Here is a 21,274-nt window from a genome sequence, read left to right on the forward strand (position 1 = left end):
AGAGGCTGGGCAGAGTCAGCCAGGGAGTAAGGCTTTTGCATGCATTCTAGATTATTTCCATTGGACACATTCCAAGTAGAATTACTATGTTAAAAGGTATAAATATTTTAAGGTTTTGATGTATATTATAAAAATAATTTCTAGCAGGGCATGGTGGTGCATGCTTGTATACAAATCTCAGTACTTGGGAGGCTGAGACAGGAAGATCGAAGGTTCAAACCCAGCCTTGGCAACAATAGGGAGGCTCTCAAACCCAATGAGATCCTGTTTCCAAATAAAGAAATAAAATTGGGTTCGGGGTGTAGGTTGGAGGGAGATGCTTCTAGATTCAATCCATAGCATAAAAAAATAATTTTTGTCTAGCATGTTTCCTAATTTTGATAAAAAATAAATGGCAATATGTAATTCAAATTTATATTTCTATGATTAATAGAGTAATTTCTCCTGTTTATTAGTCATTTAAATTATCTTATTTTTAAATATGTGTTCACTTAAAATATCTTTTTATTTGCATAGAAATAAAAACTTTAACTTTTTAACTATGACAAAAGATAATACTGAACATATATTTAAATTAATGCGAAAACAAGATAAAACCCAGGATCATAAAGCCTTTTAGTTACAGTAACTATATGTATTTAAAGAGATGAACTACACTTATACAACTGTTTCTCAAAACCCAAGTAGGTTGGGGGCAAAAATATAGATATTTATTTTCCTTTCACACAAGAAAAACAACAGGCCTTTTAGATATTGTTAGTCTATATATTTTAGTGATTAGGATTTTTAACGGCATCTTACTATTGGACAAAGAAATATCAAATATTTTTGAGACTCAAATTTATCTTTAAAAAGCCAGAGTACATAATTTTTAGCTAATTTTAGCTATTCTCATTTTTTATATGAATAAAAGTGGTAAATAATGAGAAAAACAGAGAAGAAATTCAAATACAAATAAGCACTTACATTCGAACCTTCCTTGGCTGAAGACCTGAAATGCACTGGTTTGGGCAATGTCAGTATTCCCTTTATAGAAACAGTGGGAGCGTCTCCGTAACTAGAGGGCCAACTTAAGTCTCTGCACTAAAAGAGTTACAAGCATAGTTTGAATTTCACAAAGAACTCTGACAATACAAGTATTTGATATATTTATTAAGTTAATGACTTTAGATAAAAATTTTAAATAATGAACTTCAGTATACTGAGATTTCATGTTTCATCCACATTAAAATAATTTTGACATTCAATTGTCTAGATCATATCAGTTTCCTTCAGGAAAGTAAAAATATACATACTCTCATCATACAATAGATTTTCTAAAGCCTTTATTAAACATTTTCTGCAAAATGCTATAGAATTTTAAATTCCAAAAATAGTTGTCTATTACAAGAAGAGGACACCAGTATATACTCATGACGTCAAGATTCAATCTGTAATGGAAGTTGGTATTAGCTATACTAACTTACCTGTAAAACTGTGATCCAGATCTGCTCTACTGAAGAATTATAAAACAATTTCACATTTAATCTCCCCAAATCTCTTTCATCTCCTGACAGAGTAATTGTATCTGAATTGTAAAAGAACAAAGATGCTTACAATTTTATGTAATCATTACAAATCAATTTTAAGAGCACAAGTGGATAATGTTACAATTATTTTTAAAGTTCCCAATTTAATAAGATGAAATGACACTTGGACTGCGAAGAGAAAAATACGTTATAAAAGCCATTTGATCTAAAAATTTAACCAAGCCGGGAGTGGTGGCGCACGCTTGTAATCCCCGCGCTTGGGAGGCGGAGACAGGAGGATCGCGCAGGTTCGAAGCCAGCCGTGCTGGCGTAAGAGACCCTGTTTCAAAAATATAAAATAGGTCTGGGAGTGTAGCCCGGGGGAAGAAGGGCTTCCAGGAACCCCAGTACCCCCCAAAAAAAAATAAAAAAAAAATAAAAAAAATAAAAATTTAACCAAAACGCAGTGTGAACGTTTTAAGTTAAAACCTTGAAAACCCTTTCCAAACTGCACTTGTAAGGCCTGAGTATTGTATACTTCTGGAAGTTCCTTCATGCATTTACTTTAAATTTAACAGTTTCACTTTTTAAAAGGTTCATTCATGTCTGCACAGTCATGAATGAACAAACTGATCAGAGTATCTGTTTGTTGATGATACTGTCAACATAGATATAATCAACAGAGATATTATTATGAACTTTTTAGCTAATCATACATACATTCAACTTAATGAGTAGAAATAAGTCCCTTAAGAGTATGGTATGAAAAGAGGATACTTCTTTTCCTTACCCAGGCTTCTGTTACTCCCCTGAGAATTTTTTCTTGAAGAAGAGCTACTGGGTACACTTGATAGTGAATCATGTCTCTACAAATAAAAATTCTTTTTTAGTCAGAAAGTGCATATCAAACTTTAAGCATTCTGATATTTATACCTCAATAACCACCCTAGTATCTAACTGCATGCTAATGCTAATCTTTTTTTTTTAATATGTATGGTTCTGGGGATTGAACTCAAGGGCATTCTACCTCCAAGATACACCCAAGTCCTTTTTATTTTTTATTTTGAAACAAAGTTTCACTAAGTTGCTAAGGCTAGCCTTGAACTTGTGATATTTCTGTCTCAGCCTCCTAAGTACTAGGATTATAGGCATGGACCACCATGACTAGCTCATACTAATCATTTTTGACAGTATTATGGGTCCAAATTTCCCACTTTTAGATATTAGATAGGAAAAAAGTTTTCTGTTTGTTATCAGGAACATCTTTAAACACCTTACTAGAGAATATACTAGGAAGTTGCTGCTATTTTTTGTTTGATTTTATAATAAAGAGAAAGAGATTACTTCTTAAATTTAATTTAAAAACATTAGTGAAAATCAGAATAAATTTGGAAGTGTCCAGTTATCCAAAAATTTGTAAAGCAGCATTATCAAAGCATGGTCCTTTTGATAGAAATAACAACGTAGACCCCATCACAAGGCTACTAAATAAAAAACTCAGGGGGGAAAGCCTGGTAATCTGTGTTTAACAGGCTAGCCAAATGGTTTCGATGCATGTTAAGGAACTGTTGCTAAAAAGAATAAAGTCTACAAAAAAAATAACTCAACTAAGAATTATTAAAGATGATTTAAGTCAGGCGTGGTGGCGCACACTTGTAATCCCCGCGCTTGGGAGGCGGAGACAGGAGGATCGCGCTGGTTCAAAGCCAGCCGCGCTGGCTTAAGAGACCCTGTTTCCAAATAAAAAAATATAAAAACAGGTCTGCGAGTGTAACCCGATGGTAGAAGGGTTTCCAGGAACCCCAGTACCACACACACACAAAAAGATGATTTAAAATACATTTCCATTTTATAAAACATACATGTATATCCATATGGAAAGAAGTCCCCAATTCCATATAAAAACATCTTCAGTTTTTTCATAGCTTTTACTTTAACTTACATGAATACACATTATCTTTTTTACTATTTCATAATTTTAAACAGTCACAGTTTACTTGCACTGAAAATTAAACTGTTTTAAAAGTTCTCTCCAGGTCCGTGGTGTACTTCTATAATCCCAGCCACGTGAGAGGCCGAGACAGGAGATCTCAAGTTTAAAACTAACCTGGAAAGCTTAGTAAGACCTTGCCTCAAAATAAAATTGTAAAAAGGGCTGAGAATGTAGCTCAGTAGAGCACTTGCCTAGTACACATGAAGGCCCTGGGTTCAACCCACAGTACCACAAAAACCAAAACAAAACAAATAAAAAACAAAGAAGTTAAAAAAAAAAAAACCCACTCGAGCCGGGCGTGGTGGCACACACTTATAATCCCAGCACTTGGGAGGCTGAGACAGGAGGATCGCACAGGTTCGAAGCCAGCCTCAGCTACTTAGTGAGACCCTGTTTCCAAATAAAATATTTAAAAAATAGGTCTGGGAGTATAGCCCGGAGGTAGAAAACCCCTGGGTTCCATCCCCAGTACCACATACACAAAAAAACCCCACTCAATGCCATTTCAAAAATACATTACTGAATTAATATCAGTGAATAATCAAAATCTTACACCTAATGTAAATACCAACTTTTAATAATTAGCTGATTATGCTCAATAATAAAAGTTAAATAATACGCACTTTTAATTATACCATTTGAAATTTCGCTACCTCAAGATTTCTTAAGTGCATACCAACCATGAGAGATAAGATTCATGAAAAACAAGAAAAATATTGCCTTTTAGCAGTTAAGGTAGGGCTTCCTAAAATAATGAGTATGAGAAATGTCAAGTTATTGTTGAGATATTAGAATAGATACATCCCCCAAAATATATAACATGTTATTTCTAATGTATCTCACACATTTCTAAATATGGAATTTAAAAACAATTATCACATAAAAACAAATCTACCTGGATGAATCGATGAGATGAACTTGTAAGATCAAACATAGATTTGCTGAGCCCAGGGGAACCAGGAAGTTTGCTGGCCCTTAAGTCAGAAACTACAGAGAGACAAGAGAAAAGTACTTATTTTTATAATAAAGAAAATGAAACACTGGAATTCTAATTACCATAAGCTAAATCTCTATAAGCATACATCAAGATACATATTGTGTGCAAATATGCATAAGAAATAATTTTTAAGGAAAATATAAAACATTTTTCAGTTTTTACTTGTTTTTTTTAAAGTGTGTATGTGTGTGTGTGTGTGTGTGTGTGTGTGTGTGTGTGTGTCACTGGAGGTAGAACACAGGGGCTTTTCTACCTCTGGGCTATATTCCCAGACCTATTTTATACTTTATTTGGAAACAGGGTCTCTCCAAGTTGCTGAGAGCCTCACTAAGTAGCTGAGGCTGGCTTTGAACTTGTGCGATCCTCTTATCTCAGCCTCCCAAGTGCCGGGATTACAAGCGCCTGGCTACTTCTGTTTTATTTTTTTCATGGTTTTGCTTCTGTTTGAAAAAGAAGTCAATAAACATTGAATACATTTTCATATCCAAATACCAAAAAGTTCTTTTGCTTATATTCTCCAATCTTTCATCTGAGAATAACCTAAGAGGATATAAATATTCTGTGGTATATATAATTCCACTACTATTCAATAAGAACTTATCACATTAAAAAAAAAATTCTGGATGTTAGGGGAAGATGGTGACCGAGAGAAGCAGTGCTCCCAAGTTCTGCTGACACTCGATCTCCATTGCCTCAAAAAACAGTGCTCTACAAAGCCAGAAAATGCTATCAATAGAGGAATAAAAATGATAAACACAGGGACAGAAAAAAGATTAGAAGACTGACCAGAGAGAAAAAAAAAAACCCACACCCGCCACATGGTGGCGGGCGCCGGCACCAGTGCAGCCTTCCCTTAAAGTTCTGCACACCAGAGACGAAAAGGAAAACAAGGATTTGAAGTGAGCAACTGCAAATCCCCAGGTTGTAAGTCATCAGACATTCCCACGCAAAGACCTGCTACAGCTTTCAGGAGCTTACCACACCCTCCAGGGATCCAGAGTGGAGCTCAACACTAGAATAGAAATCTGCCAGTCTCGCCACCGAGGGCACCGTGGCAGCTCAGCTCACCATGCCCTCCCCCCCAGCTCCAGACAAGCTCACACCAAAATTGTAAGTGAAACTGAAGTCCCCACAGGAAAACTTCCAGTGCTGTGCCCCTAGAGACTCGCACAGCCGTGATAAACTCCCTAGGTCTGCGTTCTTGTGGTTCAACCCAGTGAAGGAGGAAATGTGGCAGAGATTACCATACCCTCCAGAAACTCAGAGTGTTGCTCAATAACACTGTAAGTGAGGTTGAGGTCCCTGTGGGATAAAGCTCAGCTAGGTGCCCCTAGGGACTCGTGTAGCTCCCATAAACACCCTGGGTCTGAGAATTTTTGACACAGCCTGGAGAAAGTGGGAATGGGAGCCGCTGTTGCAAAACAGAAGCTCAGACAGACTCAGGCTGTGATCAGCGTAAAGTGTGGGGGGAAGGTCTAACTTGACCCAACTAATAGAAGCTCCAGGATCACCACAGACCTCCCAGTCGTGGCTAATGGTTCAGACCAACCCTATCTGCAGAGAACAGAGACTCCTACATTGAGTCTGGTCTCAAAGGCATAAACCACCAATGGTGGCAGGGAGAGACCAAGACCCCAAATCTGAGGAAGGTGTGGAGGATGACCTATACTTAATACTAAATCCAACCCCAAAGATATTGCACATCTGCATAGACTGAGAAAATCTCAGAGAACCAAACTCACAGCAGAAAGGGTGTCTGGCACTTGGTATCTGAACAGAGAGAGACTACAGAGGACCTATCTGCTGAATAGTCATTTATTTGTAGAGTTGTATTAATTTGTTGTTGGGGTTGTTTTTGGCTTTTTGTTCTTCTTTTGTGTGTGAGTGTGTATGCCTGGTTGGAGTTTTTGTTTCTTTTCTTTTTTTACCCTCTTCCCAAACCCTCTCTCAAGCTTCTTCCTTTGTACATACCAACTTTCTTCTCACTATCCCTCTCCTATCTTTTTTCTGCTTTTTATCTCTCCCTTGTCTTGTATCAATTCCACCTCATATCAGTATGCCAGAAACTCTACATTGGTTACTAGGATACTACTACATTTTTACTATCACTAATCTCTAGTATATATTACATTATCAAACTCACACTCTCATTCTATTCGACCCTATCTGAGACTTTACCCTATTCTTTGATTTACTACTTCACTTACCTCCTTCCTCAACCTTCACTGTTGAATACAGTACAAACTGCCCTTGGATATACCAGCTGACACCTAAAGACTGAGAGAGATCTATCAAAAGTAACAGAGGCAAACTTCTGAAATCATGAAAAGGAGGAACAACAAGGGTAGCAATGAGCTCCCACAATTCCACAATTACAGAATCTAATAACACAGAATTGCAGAGATCTCCAGAAGATCAAATCAGGAATGTTAACTGTAGAAATAATACAGGAATTCCAAAAAAGTTTAGAGAGTCTGAAAGAAATAAAAGATGCAATCATTGAAGTAAAGGCATCTATTCAAACTATAAACAGTCGCTTAGACCACATGGATAGTAGAATCTCGGTCCTAGAAGATGATCACTCCAAAAATGAACACCTAGTATATAACATAGAAAAAACAGCTCAACAGCAGGAATTGGACATTGAATAAATATGGGCCCATCTTAAAAGAGCTAACCTAAGAATAACTGGCATAGAAGAAGGAAAAGAAGGTGAAACCAAGGGGTTCAATAATCTTTTCAAAGAAGTAATAGCAGAAAATTTTCCAAACATAGAGCAAGAGATTGACACACAGGTACAGGAAACTTAGAGAACCCCCTTTAGACAAGATCAGAGAAAAGGTTCCCCATGCCACATAATAGTCAAAATTATCAATGTAGAAGCCAAGGAGAGAATCTTAAAGGCAACAAAACCAAAAGACAAAGTGACATTCAGAGGGAAACTAATTAGAATCACTCCAGACTTCCCAATCCAAGTCATGAAAGCCAGAAGGGCCTAAAGTAACATATTCCAAACTCTGAAAGAAAACAACTTGCAGCCAAAAATTTCCTACCCAGCAAAATTATCCCTCAAATTAGATGGGGAAATAAAAGTCTTTCATGACAAACAGAAGCTGAAGGAGTTTATGTCTTCAAAACCAGCGCTAGATAAAACACTCAGAGATTAACTACAAAAAAAAAACAAACAAGTAATATATGCCAGAAACAGAGAAACAAGAATTTCCATCCAGCAGACAACTAAGCAAAAAAGAACAAAGAGTATTTTCAACATGATAGGAATTAAAAATCATCTCTCAATAATCACACTGAATGTAAAGGCCTCAACTTTCCAGTGAAAAAACATAAAGTGGCAAAGTGGAACCCATCTATATGCTGCTTGCAAGAAACACACTTTACAAGTAAAGATAGGAACAAACTTAAGGTAAAGGGCTGGAGCAAGGTAATCCATGCCAATGGAACTCAAAGACAAGCAGAAGTTGTAACTATGATATTAGATAAGTTAAACCTCAAGTCCAAGCTTATTAGAAGAGACAAAGAAGGTAATTTTTTACTGGTAAAAGGAACAATCAAGTATGAGGAAATAGCAATAATCAACATTTATGCCCCAACTTAAGTGCAGCTACTTTCATAAAATAAACTCTTTGTGATATTAAGTCACATTTAATCCCAATACAATAATACTGGGAGACTTCAACACACCTCTCACACCATTAGATTGATCTTCTAAACAAAAGGTCAGAAAAGATGCCTCAGACCTAAAGAACACCATTAATCAAGTGGACCTGTTAGACACATATAGAATATTTCATCCAACTACAACAGAGTTCACATTTTTCTCAGCTGCACACAGAACCTTCTCCAAAATAAATCACATCCTGGGCCACAAAGTCAGCACTAGCAAATTCAAAAAATGTGACATAATTCCCTGTGTCTTTTCAGATGATAATGGAATGAAATTAGAAATCAACTATAAGAAGACTCATAGAAACCATATAAACATGTGGAGACTGAACACCATACTTCTAAATAAAGAATGGGTTAGAAAAGAAGTAAGGGGTGAAATCAAGAAATTTCTAGAAACAAACAAAAATAGAGATACAACATATCAAAACCTCTGGGACACTTTGAAGGCAGTATTAAGAGGAAAATTTATAGCACTGAGTGCTCACATGAGAAAAACAGAAAATCATCAAATAAATAATTTAATGACATACCTCAAAGCCCTTGAAAAACAGAAACAATCTAACCCCAAATCCAGTAGAAGAGAGGAAATTATTAAAATCAGAGCGAAATAAATGAAGTAGATAATAAAAAATGCAGAAAATCAACAAAACCAAAAGCTTTTTCCTCAAAAAAATTAACAAGATAGATAAACCACTAGCCAATTTAACAAAAAAGAGAGAATCAATCCAAATTATGAAGATAAGAGATGAAAAAGGAGCTATAACTACTGACAGTGCAGAAATACAGAGGATTATCATAAGCTACTTTGAAAAACTATAGTCCAACAAAATGGAAAATATAGAGGAAATTGACAACTTTCTTGATAAATACAACCTTCCTAAACTGAGTAAAAAAGACAAAGAAAATGTAAACCAACCAACAGCAATCAAAGAGATTGAAACAGCAATAAAGAGCTTACTATCAAAGAAAAGCCCAGGACCAGATGTCTTCCCAAGTGAATTTTATAAAACCTTTATAGAAGAGTTAATCTTGATACTCCTCAATCTATTTCATGAAACAGAGAGAAACAGGACACTCCCAAATACATTCTATGAAGCCAACATCACATTAATACCAAAACCAAAAAATGCTCAACATCATTGGCAATCAGAGAGATGCAAATCAAAAACACTCTGAGATTCCACCTAACTCCAACTAGAATGGCAATCATTCAAAACACAAACAACAACAAATGCTGGTGAGGATGTGGAGAAGTGGGAACTCTAAAACATTGTTGGTGGGATTGCAAATTCATGCAACCACTTTGGAAAACAGTATGAAGGATCCTTAGAAGAATGGGAACAAATTTACCATTTGATCCAGCAATACCACTTCTGGGTATCTACCCAAAAGAAAAGAAACCAAACTACCAAACTAATGCATGTTTGTCTATGTTCATAGCTGCACAATTCACCATAGCCAAACTATGGAACCAGCCAAGATGTCCATCAACAGATGAATGGATTACAAAACTGTGGGATATGTACACAATGGAATTTTACTCAGCCATTAAAAAAACCCCACAATTACATCAATTTCAGGGAAATGGATGGAACTGGAGGACATTATGTTAAGCGAGATTAGTCAGTCACAAAAAAGAAGAAATCAGGTGCTTTCCCTAATATGTGAAAGCTAAGGAGAAATGGGTCATAGGAGGAACTCTAGATGAAAAAGCAGATCCTATAGAGGAGCAAGTAAGGCAACCTAACTGAGGGGATGGGAGGGGGGAAGAAGGAAACCCTCTAAAGTACAGGATGTACTTAAACAAACATACAGATGTCAACCACTAAGCCAAGCATGGGGAGGAGGGATGGGGAGGAAACAGGGTGGGGATTGGGTAAGGGCTAACTGGGCCATGTGTGTATGTATGTCTACACAAGTTTTTTTTTTTTATCCCATTATGATGTATGAATACAATGCACCAATTTAAAAAATTTTAAAACAGAGAAAAAAATTCTACAGCCTCACACGGTAGCACATGATTGTAATGCCAGCATTCTGGAGGCAGAGACCAGGATCACAGTTGGCAGACAGCCTCAGCTACTTAGTGAAGCCCTTTGCAACTCAGTGAAATCCTGTTTCAAAACTAAAAAGACTAAAGAACAGGGCTGTGAAGCCTATTTTTATTTAAAATTTGTTTTTTATTAACAATAATAATTTCCATCAAAGTCTTAGAGTTAATGTGATTTCTACATTTGCTAAAAAGAAACACAGAGGAAAAGCACAAAAATTCTGAGTTACCTGATCCATATAGTCTTGTTGCTTCTGAACGAGGAGGAAAACGCCGACTCAGATCAGGTGAGAAGTGCTGATACATATAGAACGGGTTATACACATCATAGATGGGTCCATGCTGGGAAGAACTGGAGAGCTCTACCTTTCGATCTCCAAAAGATGCTCTGGCAGATCCTGAAAGCAAGTGTTTCTAATATTTTACATCATTCTTTTTTTTTTTTTTTTTTTTTTTTTTTGGTGGTACTGGGGTTCCTGGAAACCCTTCTACCTCCAGGCTACACTCCCAGACCTATTTTATATATTTTTTTATTTGGAAACAGGGTCTCTTAAACCAGCGAGGTTGGCTTTGAACCTGCGTGATCCTCCTGTCTCCACCTCCCAAGTGCGGGGATTACAAGCGTGCGTCACCACGCCCGGATACATCATTCTTTACTTGGAGTATTAGCCAACAACTGGTACACTCAAGGCAAAGGGAAAAATTATCTCAAGTAACGCTAAGTCCACACGCCTTTGACACCTAAAAACACCCAGCATGTATTCATGAAGCTCTAATTCTGTGAATACGAGGGATCAGCCAGGAATTCTGCTCTTATGACAGTCTGGTAAGTTTTTGGCGTTTTTCTTTGCCCTATGTATAATTTTGTGCTTTGTGATTTGAGTTTCTTCTTGCTTTTCTAAAATATAGAAAATGTTTTAAATGAAAAGATTTGGGGTGGGGGGTATACCCTCTTCAAGAAGACAACCATGTATAAAAACTGGACACATGCTGAGACATACTGGGTAGCTCTTAAATCTCAAGGGACTGAACTCAAAGTATAGTTTTCTTTACAAAGCAAGTTAGAAATCAATTAGCAAAAAGGCAAATGGAAATATTATATGGAAACACTAAAGACCCAAAATAACCAAAAGGATAATCTTTAAGAAAAATACAAAATCTAAAGATTTGCTATATAAGGTACTAAGAATAGAATATTGGCACAATAACAGATAAACAGATCAATGGAACAGAATAGAGCCCCCGAAAGAAACACATGTTATGGACACTCTATTTGATGATTGAGGAGGCCCTGCACAGCAATGGGGAAATGATGGTCTTTTCACTAAAGTGTTAATACAGTTGAATATCGATATAGAAAAAGATAAGCCTTTATTCAGACATATTCACAAAAATCAATGCAATGGGGCTGTAGATCTAAATTAGATGCTAAAGGAAGAGTTTCTCTACATAAATTAAAAGGTTTCTTTTGTACTGAGGATTGAAACCAGCGGCATTCCACCTTCAAGCCACACCCCACCCCTTTTTATTTTTAACTTTAAAACAAGGCCTCACTATTTTGCTGAGTCTCACCGCTTTGCTCAGACTGTCCTCAAACATGACATCCCCCTGTCTCAGCCTCTCAAGTACTTGGACGGCAGGCAGGAGTGAGTGTGTGTGTGTGTGTGTGTGTGTGTTGGTACTGGGGGTGAAACCCAGCAGCAGTCTACCTCCAAGTTACACCCCAGCCCAATTTTATTTTTGTTTCTGAAACAAGATCTCGCTAGGTCGCTGAGAATCTCACTATATTGTTGAGGCTGTCCTCAAACAGGTGATTCTCCTAGCTCAGCCTCGCAAGTACCGGGGTTACAGGCAAGTACCACCATACCCAGCTTAAGTTAAAGATTTTATTAAAAAAGTTTTCAGAACCTTAGAACAGGGAGACACTTCTTAAATGGAGCATGAAACATGTTAACAATAAGTGACAGGATAAGGAATAAAAGCATTATAAATATAGTAACATTTCCATTTGTCAAAAGACAATTTAAAGAGGGCAAGAGTAACCCACAGAATGGGAGAGATGTGTGCAACAAAATAACTGACAAGGTGCTCACATCCAGACTATACGAGGAACTCTAGAAAATTAGTTCAGGACAGACAAGCCTCTACATACGTGGGTTAAGAACTTAAAAAGCCACTTCAAAGCCACGGGGCAAGTGTGAGTTGAAACCCCAGTGAATCTGGACGTGGTGGTACATGGCTGTAATCCCAGTACTTGGTAGGCTGACACAGGAGGACTGCAGGTTCAGGGCTAGCCTCAACAATTTAGTGAGGCCATACGTAACTTAGGGAGACCCTGTTTCAAAATAAAAAATAAAATAGGGCTGGGGTGCAGCTCAGAGGGAGAAGCCTGGGTTCAATCCCCAGTACCTCCCCAAGATCCCCCAAAATACAAAATCCCAATGAGGTGCTAATACACATCAGTGTGCTTAAAACTAAAAAGACAGACATAGCATGAGTTGACAAGAAAGCAGAGCAATGTAAACTACACCACTGTGTTCTGCTGGTTAATCACCATGGAAAACAGTTTGGCAATTTCTTCTACAGCTCAAGATATTTAGAGTCTATAAACCAACAATGCCATTACAGACATATACACAATTGAAATTCCTCTATTTGTATACCAAGATATATGTACACAGACGTTTGTGGGTATCATTATCCATAATAGCCAAATCCTGGAAAAAAACTCAAATATAAGCCAACAATAAAATAGATAAGAAGTAGTACACATTTGCTACATAAAAATACCTTATAGTATGCTATGTGAAAAAACTACTGTATATCATGTAATTTAGACTAGGGAATAAATGTAAAATATACTTATATATATTAACAAAAGAATATCTATAGAATATACCATTTCGTTTAAATAAAGGTCAGAACTCTGAAAATATACACCACAATATTTAAGGTCATGTACTCAGGTGGTAAGAAGAAAAACCAGAGAACAGTAACAGTTGTGAAAACAATAAAAACAGCACCATAGGATCCCGCGATCCTACTCCTGGGTACAAGTCCAAGGGAAATGAAGTCGGCATCCAAAAGAGAACCCTGCACGCCCGTGTTTACTGTGGCACTATTCACAGTAACCAAGACATGAAATCAGCCTAGATGCCCGTACACAGTTGACTAGATAAAGAAAATATGGTATTCATACAAAATGCAATATTCAGCCATTAAGAATGAAATCCTGTCATTTCCAGGAAAATCCGACAAACCAGAAGACACGTAGTGCACGTTTTCTCTCCTATGTGGAAACTAAAAGAAACAAACACGAATAACTGGAAAGTAGGAGACCATGAGGGATCTGCGAGGAGGACAGGAGGGGAAGAGTGAGAGGGTGGCCAAGAGGGTGGGCGCGGTCAGTGCACAACATTCGCATGCATGCAGATGTCACGGCCAAGCTCATTAGTTTCTATAATTAATGTGTCAATTTTAAAAAGTGTGATACTGATTGCTCTGAATGACTGAAAGGCAGGAAAGAGGTATGCTCTTGGGTTGCTGATATATATATACATACACATATATATTTTTTTAATTTGGAAACAGGGTCTCACTAAGTTGCTGAGAGCCTCACTAAGTAGCCAAGGCTGGCTTCAAATATGTGTGATCCTCCTGTCTCAGCCTCCCAAATGCTGGGATTACAAGCATGTGACACAACGCCTGGCAAAATGTAAGATTTTTAAAATAAATTGTATTAAAGATTAAAGCCCAGCAAAATAACAGCAATAATAGCACTTAAATGTTGCATACTGATTTCTAAATCTAAATTTGACTATTTACCTTCAAGTTCTTCCAGATGTGAAGGAGTTCCTTGTGCCTTGGGCTGAATATAAGATAATTTAAACTTGGGCACCACAAATGGTACTTCTTTGCCATCCGATGGTAACTTGGAAAGCAAGTAATCCTCAGTACAGCCAACCTGAGGCTTCACAGAAACAGAAGTCAATGGAGGTACACAGATAGCATTCTGACTGTTCGATACTGCTGCTTTAAAGTCTCTTTCCACAGAAACTGTATATAAAAGAAAAGAGCAGAAAAAATCACAAACATGCATACAGAATGCATATAATAATCTAAACTTAGAATGCTTTGGTAACAATTTGATTATTTTATTTATTTATTTTTGGTGGTCCTGGGGTTCCTGGAAACCCTCTACCTTCGGGCTACACTCCCAGACCTATTTTATATTTTTATTTGGAAACAGGGTCTCTTAAGCCAGAGAGGCTGGCTTCAAACCTGCGCGATCCTCCTGTCTCCGCCTCCCAAGCGCGGGGATGACAAGCGTGCGCCATCACGCCTGGCATAATTTGGTAATTATAAACTACTCAGGTCCTATCATAACTTCTCAAATCTACATTAATTTTTGCCAGCCAGTGTTTGTGCCATTTATATATTATTGCCTAAGTCCATGATCATATCATAATGAAAGAAGTCGACTTATTTATTTATTTATTTATTTATTTATTTGCAGTACTTGGGATTGAACCAAGATGAACTTTACCTCCAATCTACTACACAACCCTAGCCCTATTTTTTCTTCTTTTTTTTGATACAGGGCCTCATACTAAGTAGCTGAGGCTGGCCGGGAACCTGCAATCCTACCTCAGCCTCTAAGTACTGGGATTACAAGCATGTGCCACCATGCCTGGCTCTAAAAGTAGTTTTTAAAGCGTTTCATTCCCACAAGAATTCACTGATGAAAAACCAATTTATTTTATATTTAAGTTCAGAATGCTTTCAAGTAAACATCTCGTCATATAAAAATAGATTTCACTGTGGAATACTTGTGCACACAAATACCATACTTATCATGCTCCCCCATGATGACTTACCTTCCCCTCTCCCCACCACATCCCCTTCCACTTCTCTAGTCATTTCTCTCATCTTTCCCCCCTACATCTCACCTGATGGAAAACACTCAATACCCGTCTTTCTGAGTCTGACTTATGTTGCTAACATTATGATTTCCAGTTCCATGCATTTTCATGAAAATGACAGGATTTCATTATTCTTTATGGCTAATAGTCCACTGTGTCTATACACCACATTTTCTTTATCTGATGACAGGCATGTAGGCTGATTTTGTGACCTGGCTATTGTGAGCTGAGCCACAATAAACGTGGATATGTAGGTATCTCTCGGGTATGCTGACTTTAATTCCTACTGGCATATACTAAGGTGGTATAGCTGCATCATATGACGGTTGTATTTTTAGTTTTCTGAGGAACATCCACGTAGATTTCCATAATTTTGGCATTAATTTACATTCCCACAAACAGTATTTAAGGGTTTCTTTTCCCCAATCCTCATCACCATTAAATGTTTTTGTATTCTTGACAGACATTCTGACTGGGGTGAAGCAGAATCTCAATGTAGGTGTCTGTGTTAGTTACTGGGGATGTAACTCAGGGGCATTTTACCTTTGAGCTATACCCCCAACACTATTTTATTTTAAAACAGGGTCTCATTAAGTTACAGAGGGCCTCATTAATTTACTGAGGCTGGCCACAAACTTTTTTTTTTTTTTTTTTTGGTGGTACTGGGGGTGGAACCCAGAGGCTTTCTACCTCCGGGCTAAACTCCCAGGCCTATTTTATACTTTATTTGGAAACAGGGTCTCACTAAGTTGCTGAGAGCCTAAGTGCTGAGGCTGGCTTCGAACCTGTGCGATCCTCCTGTCTCAGCCTTCCAAGCACAGGGATTCCAAGCGTGTGCCACCACGCCCGGACCTTCACTCTTCAACAAAGCAGTTCTTGTTGTCAGTACTACTGATGAACATGGGTCTCAGATACATAAAGCAATTCTAAGAACCCGAATGTTTCCAAGTCTACAAAAATTTCCACCAAATCATAAAATAAAATGCATGCCGATTCTAGGTATGTTTCCAATAGCAACTCTCCCTATCTTAGCTTTTATGGCTCTCCTATTCCACTCTAGAATGATATGCGATTCCTAAGCTGCATGACTTCAGATAGGAAGGTAAGAGATGCTAGAGTTAATCTGAATATATATGTAGCTTTATTGGTAGATGGAATGAAAAACTACAACAGTGTAGATATTTATGGAATGTTTTAGTGTGTCCCCCAAGGGTTTAATGTACTAAAGTTTGATCCCCATTGTAGGTATTGAGAAGGCGAAAACTTAATCCAACTCTGTATTTGGAAGTGGGGACTTTGGGAGTCCCCAAATAACATCAGGGGAGCCTCCATGATTGAATGCTGGTGGCTTTGTAAGAGGAAGGGGGACTAGGATACACACACTGGCTCCATGTCCCTCGCTATGTGAGGTCCGGCACTGTCTTGGGAGTCTGCTAGCAAAAGGGCCGTCACCAGATGAAGCTCCTTGATCTTGGACTTCCAGGACTGTGAGCCAAAACAAACCTCTTGTCAAAATAAACCTCTTGTTACTCAGTCCATCGACCCAGTGCTATTGTGTCACTGGCACCAGAGAACAGACTAATGCATCTTTATCCTCAAACGTACTAGGAAGTTCTGCCTGAGACTAAGAAATATAAGAAAGAGACAAAGAAAAACAAAGTTCCAGGCAACACTGAATAGATAAGGATACCATGCAATAAAAAGGTCCTTCCCAAATGTGGGTCTTGATAAGGTTATTGGTCTCTTTCCCATTGTCATTCATATAAGGCAGGTTTACTGGTTTTTTTGTTTTGTTTTGTTTTTGTGGTACTGGGGGTGGAACCCAGAGGCTTTCTACCTCCGGGCTATACTCCCAGATTTTTTTTTTATATTTTATTTGGAAACAGGGTCTCACTAAGTTGCTGAGAGCCTCACTCAGTAGCTGAGGCTGACTTTGAACCTGTGCGATCCTCCTGTCTCAGCCTCCCAAGCGCGGGGATTACAAGTGTGCGCCACCACGCCTGGCTTATAAGGCAGTTTTAAATGAAAATTGTGTTTAATTATATTAAGACATTTGTCAGAGTATACTGTCCTCGAAACACACTCCTCTCCCCGCCTCTGCCTATACAATTCCACTCACCTGTCCATGTGCGACCCTCACACCCTCTTTCTTACTCTTCCCACCCGGCCTGCTACACTGCTGCTCAGGCTCCCATGGCTAATGCCATCTTCTCTATGGTGACATCCTGTCTACCGAGCTGAATTCATCTCTCTCTCCACTGTGCTCCAGGTGACTTGGCGTTTTGGAATACTTACCCAGTGTGCCTCCTGTTTCTGCCTCTCCTAGAAAGTTAGACAACATTCCGAATTTATTGCTATATCACAAAATGCCACAAAAAGGCACTAAATGTTTGCTGAAGTCAGAACGAAACTCACCCTTGTGTTTTTCTGTTTCACCATAGAAACATCCTCTACAGCAGCTCTTTATAAACGCTGCTGCCATGACATTTAATTCCCAATGTCCAGAAAAAGATGAAAACTTCCAGTTCTAGTATCAACCTGTTGGTAGACTAGAAAGCAAGTTAAAATGATCATGCTGACTGCCATTACATATCATTAAATAAGCCTTATTATTATTATTATTATTTTTTTTTTTTTTGCGGGTCTGGGGATGGAACCCAGGAGCGTTCAACCACCGAGCTACACCCCCTGCCCTTTTTAAAAATTCTTTATTTTGGGACCCAGTAAGACGCTGGGTTCTGGGCGGGGGTCGCGGGCTGGGCACGCCAGATGGGGCCCGGGTCGCGGGACTCTGGGCCCCTGCCGAACTGCGCGTAGCACGCCAGACCCCTGGAGAAACCAGACCCAGTAAGACGCTGGGTTCTGGGCGGGGGTCGCGGGCTGGGCACGCCAGATGGGGCCCGGGTCGCGGGACTCTGGGCCCCAGACCGAACTGCGCATAGCACGCCAGACCCCTGGAGAAACCAGGCCAAGTAAGACGCTGGGTTCTGGGCGGGGGTCGCGGGCTGGGCACGCCAGATGGGGCCCGGGTCGCGGGACTCTGGGCCCCAGGCAGAACTGCGAGTAGCACGCCAGATCCCTGGAGAAACCAGGCCCAGTAAGACGCTGGGTTCTGGGCAGGGGTCGCGCGCGGCGCACAAAAGCCGGGGCCTGGGTCGCGGGACCCTGGGCCCCGGGCCGAACTGCGCGTAGCACGCCAGACCCCTGGAGAAACCAGACCCAGTAAGACGCTGGGTTCTGGGCAGGGGTCGCGGGCTGGGCACGCCAGATGGGGCCCGGGTCGCGGGACTCTGGGCCCCAGGCCGAACTGCAAGTAGCACGCCAGACCCCTGGAGAAACAAGGCCCAGTAAGACGCTGGGTTCTGGGCGGGGGTCGAGTACAGGGCACGCCAGCTGGGGCCTGGATCACGGGACTCTGGGTCCCGGCGGAACTGCGAGTAGCACGCCAGACCCCTGGAGAAACCGGGCCCAGAACAGAAAAAGATAAAGAAAAATATCGGAGAGGTGGTAAGAAAGCCGTTATGGATGCCAGGACACTGGAGATGCATACAAAACTTATCTAAATGCACTGGAACTTATGGAAAAATTCGCCGTGAAAGAGGACTGCTATTTCTCTATATTGTTAAGAATCTCAGACATCACATATAAGGAGAGAGTTTAGCGGAGACCAAGGAGAAATGCGGTGTTGAAAGAGTTCTTCGCGATGGTGGTAGAGACTTGTATTCAGGAGAAGCAGAAACCGGATCTTACCAACTTTATTTTTTTGGAGAAATTACACCAAATGTCGAATGCTACCATCACGCATGCTTAGGAACACTGGACAACATTCAGAGTGGAAAAAGAGCCTGGGAAGGATTTGAAACGGTGGAGGCAGTGGCAATGCCAGTGGCCAATATTCGGGGGAGGCAGAGATCTGATACATTACAACTGGAACCTTTGAAATACTAACCACAGAGACAGTGATCGGAACCTGCTGAGGGGTTAGGCGGGCGCCGGGGCCAGTGGCCGACATCAGAGCTTGCTGTGAGGCAGGGCCACTACTGAGGCCTCCGTGGCCGGGATTGGAACCTGCAGAGGGGTTAGACCGATGCTGGGGCCAGCGAGGCCGGCATTGGAGCCTGCCATGATGCAAGGCTTGTGCTAGGGCCTCCGAGGTCGGGTCCGGAACTCGCTGAGGGGTTAGGCCGGTGCTGGGGTCAGCGAGGCCGGCATCGGAGCCTGCCGTGAGGCAAGGCCAGTGTTGGGGCCCCCGAGGATGGGACCGGAGCCTGCTGAGGGGTTAGGCCGGTGCTGGGGCCAGTGAGGCTGGCATCAGAGCCTGCCATGAGGCAAGGCCGGTACTTGGGCCTCCGAGGCCAGGATAAGAGCCTGCCGAGGGGTTAGGCCGGTGCTGGGGCCTCCGAGGCCAGGATAAGAGCCTTCTGAGGGGTTAGGCCGGTGCTGGGGCCAGCGAGGCCGGCATCGGAGCCTGCCTTGAGGCAGGGCCGGTACTGGGGCCTCCGAGGCCAGGACAAGAGCCTGCCGAGGGGTTAGGCCGGTGCTGGGGCCAGCGAGGCCGGCATCGGAGCCTGCCTTGAGGCATGACCAGTGCTGGGGCCTCCGAGGCCGGGATCGGAGCCTGCCGAGGGGTTAGGCCGCTGCTGGGGCCAGCGAGGCCGGCATCGGAGCCTGCCTTGAGGCAAGGCCGGTACTGGGGCCTCTGAGGCCGGGATCGGAGCCTGCCGAGGGGTTAGGCCGCTGCTGGGGCCAGTGAGGCCGGCATCGGAGCCTGCCGTGAGGCAAGGCCGGTACTGGGGCCTCCGAGGCCAGGATAAGAGCCTGCTGAGGGGTTAGGCCGGTGCTGGGGCCAGCGAGGCCGGCACTGGAGCCTGCCTTGAGGCAAGGCCGGTACTGGGGCCTCGAGGCCAGGATATGAGCCTGCCGAGGGGTTAGGCCGGTGCTGGGGCCAGCGAGGCCGGCATCAGAGCCTGCCGTGAGGCAAGGCCGGTACTGGGGCCTCCGAGGCCAGGATAAGAGCTTGCCGAGGGGTTAGGCCGGTGCTGGGGCCAACGAGGCCGGCAGCAGAGCCTGCCGTGAGGCATGACCAGTGCTGGGGCCTCCGAGGCCGGGATCGGAGCCTGCTGAGGGGTTAGGCCGGTGCTGGGGCCAGCGAGGCCGGCATCGGAGCCTGCCGTGAGGCAAGGCCGGTACTGGGGCCTCCGAGGCCAGGATAAGAGCCTTCTGAGGGGTTAGGCCGGTGCTGGGGCCAGCGAGGCCGGCATCGGAGCCTGCCTTGAGGCAAGGCCGGTACTGGGGCCTCCGAGGCCAGGACAAGAGCCTGTTGAGGGGTTAGGCCGGTGCTGGGGCCAGCGAGGCCGGCATCGGAGCCTGCCGTGAGGCATGACCAGTGCTGGGGCCTCCGAGGCCGGGATCGGAGCCTGCCGAGGGGTTAGGCCGCTGCTGGGGCCAGCGAGGCCGGCATCGGAGCCTGCCTTGAGGCAAGGCCGGTACTGGGGCCTCTGAGGCCGGGATCGGAGCCTGCCGAGGGGTTAGGCCGCTGCTGGGGCCAGTGAGGCCGGCATCGGAGCCTGCCGTGAGGCAAGGCCGGTACTGGGGCCTCCGAGGCCAGGATAAGAGCCTGCTGAGGGGTTAGGCCGGTGCTGGGGCCAGCGAGGCCGGCATCGGAGCCTGCCTTGAGGCAAGGCCGGTACTGGGGCCTCGAGGCCAGGATATGAGCCTGCCGAGGGGTTAGGCCGGTGCTGGGGCCAGCGAGGCCGGCATCAGAGCCTGCCGTGAGGCAAGGCCGGTACTGGGGCCTCCGAGGCCAGGATAAGAGCTTGCCGAGGGGTTAGGCCGGTGCTGGGGCCAACGAGGCCGGCAGCAGAGCCTGCCGTGAGGCATGACCAGTGCTGGGGCCTCCGAGGCCGGGATCGGAGCCTGCTGAGGGGTTAGGCCGGTGCTGGGGCCAGCGAGGCCGGCATCGGAGCCTGCCGTGAGGCAAGGCCGGTACTGGGGCCTCCGAGGCCAGGATAAGAGCCTGCCAAGGGGCTAGGCCGGTGCTGGGGCCAGCGAGGCCGGCATCGGAGCCTGCCTCGAGGCATGACCAGTGCTGGGGCCTCCGAGGCTGGGATCGGAGCCTGC

At 42.6% G+C, this 21,274-nt stretch overlaps 1 protein-coding gene across 2 annotated transcripts in view; it reads right to left on the reverse strand.

Moving 5' to 3' along the window:
* TC2N (tandem C2 domains, nuclear) overlaps positions 1-17,639 on the reverse strand; it is a gene marked incomplete at its 5' end in the record, with an annotated part of 33,877 nt that extends 16,238 nt beyond the window's left edge. The window contains 7 exons of one of the 2 annotated variants that reach the window (XM_080708197.1): positions 967-1,083; positions 1,467-1,567; positions 2,299-2,374; positions 4,397-4,488; positions 10,463-10,630; positions 14,058-14,288; positions 17,570-17,639. In XM_080708197.1, coding sequence (XP_080564323.1) covers positions 967-1,083; positions 1,467-1,567; positions 2,299-2,374; positions 4,397-4,488; positions 10,463-10,630; positions 14,058-14,288; positions 17,570-17,636 — 852 coding nt within the window. The remainder of the gene's footprint in view (positions 1-966; positions 1,084-1,466; positions 1,568-2,298; positions 2,375-4,396; positions 4,489-10,462; positions 10,631-14,057; positions 14,289-17,569) is intronic. The other variant, XM_080708196.1, reaches the window with a different exon arrangement.
* Positions 17,640-21,274: the final 3,635 nt, after the last annotated feature.

The sequence above is a fragment of the Muscardinus avellanarius genome, assembly GCF_963383645.1.
Source record: "Muscardinus avellanarius genome assembly, chromosome: 12".
Taxonomy (NCBI): domain Eukaryota; kingdom Metazoa; phylum Chordata; class Mammalia; order Rodentia; family Gliridae; genus Muscardinus; species Muscardinus avellanarius.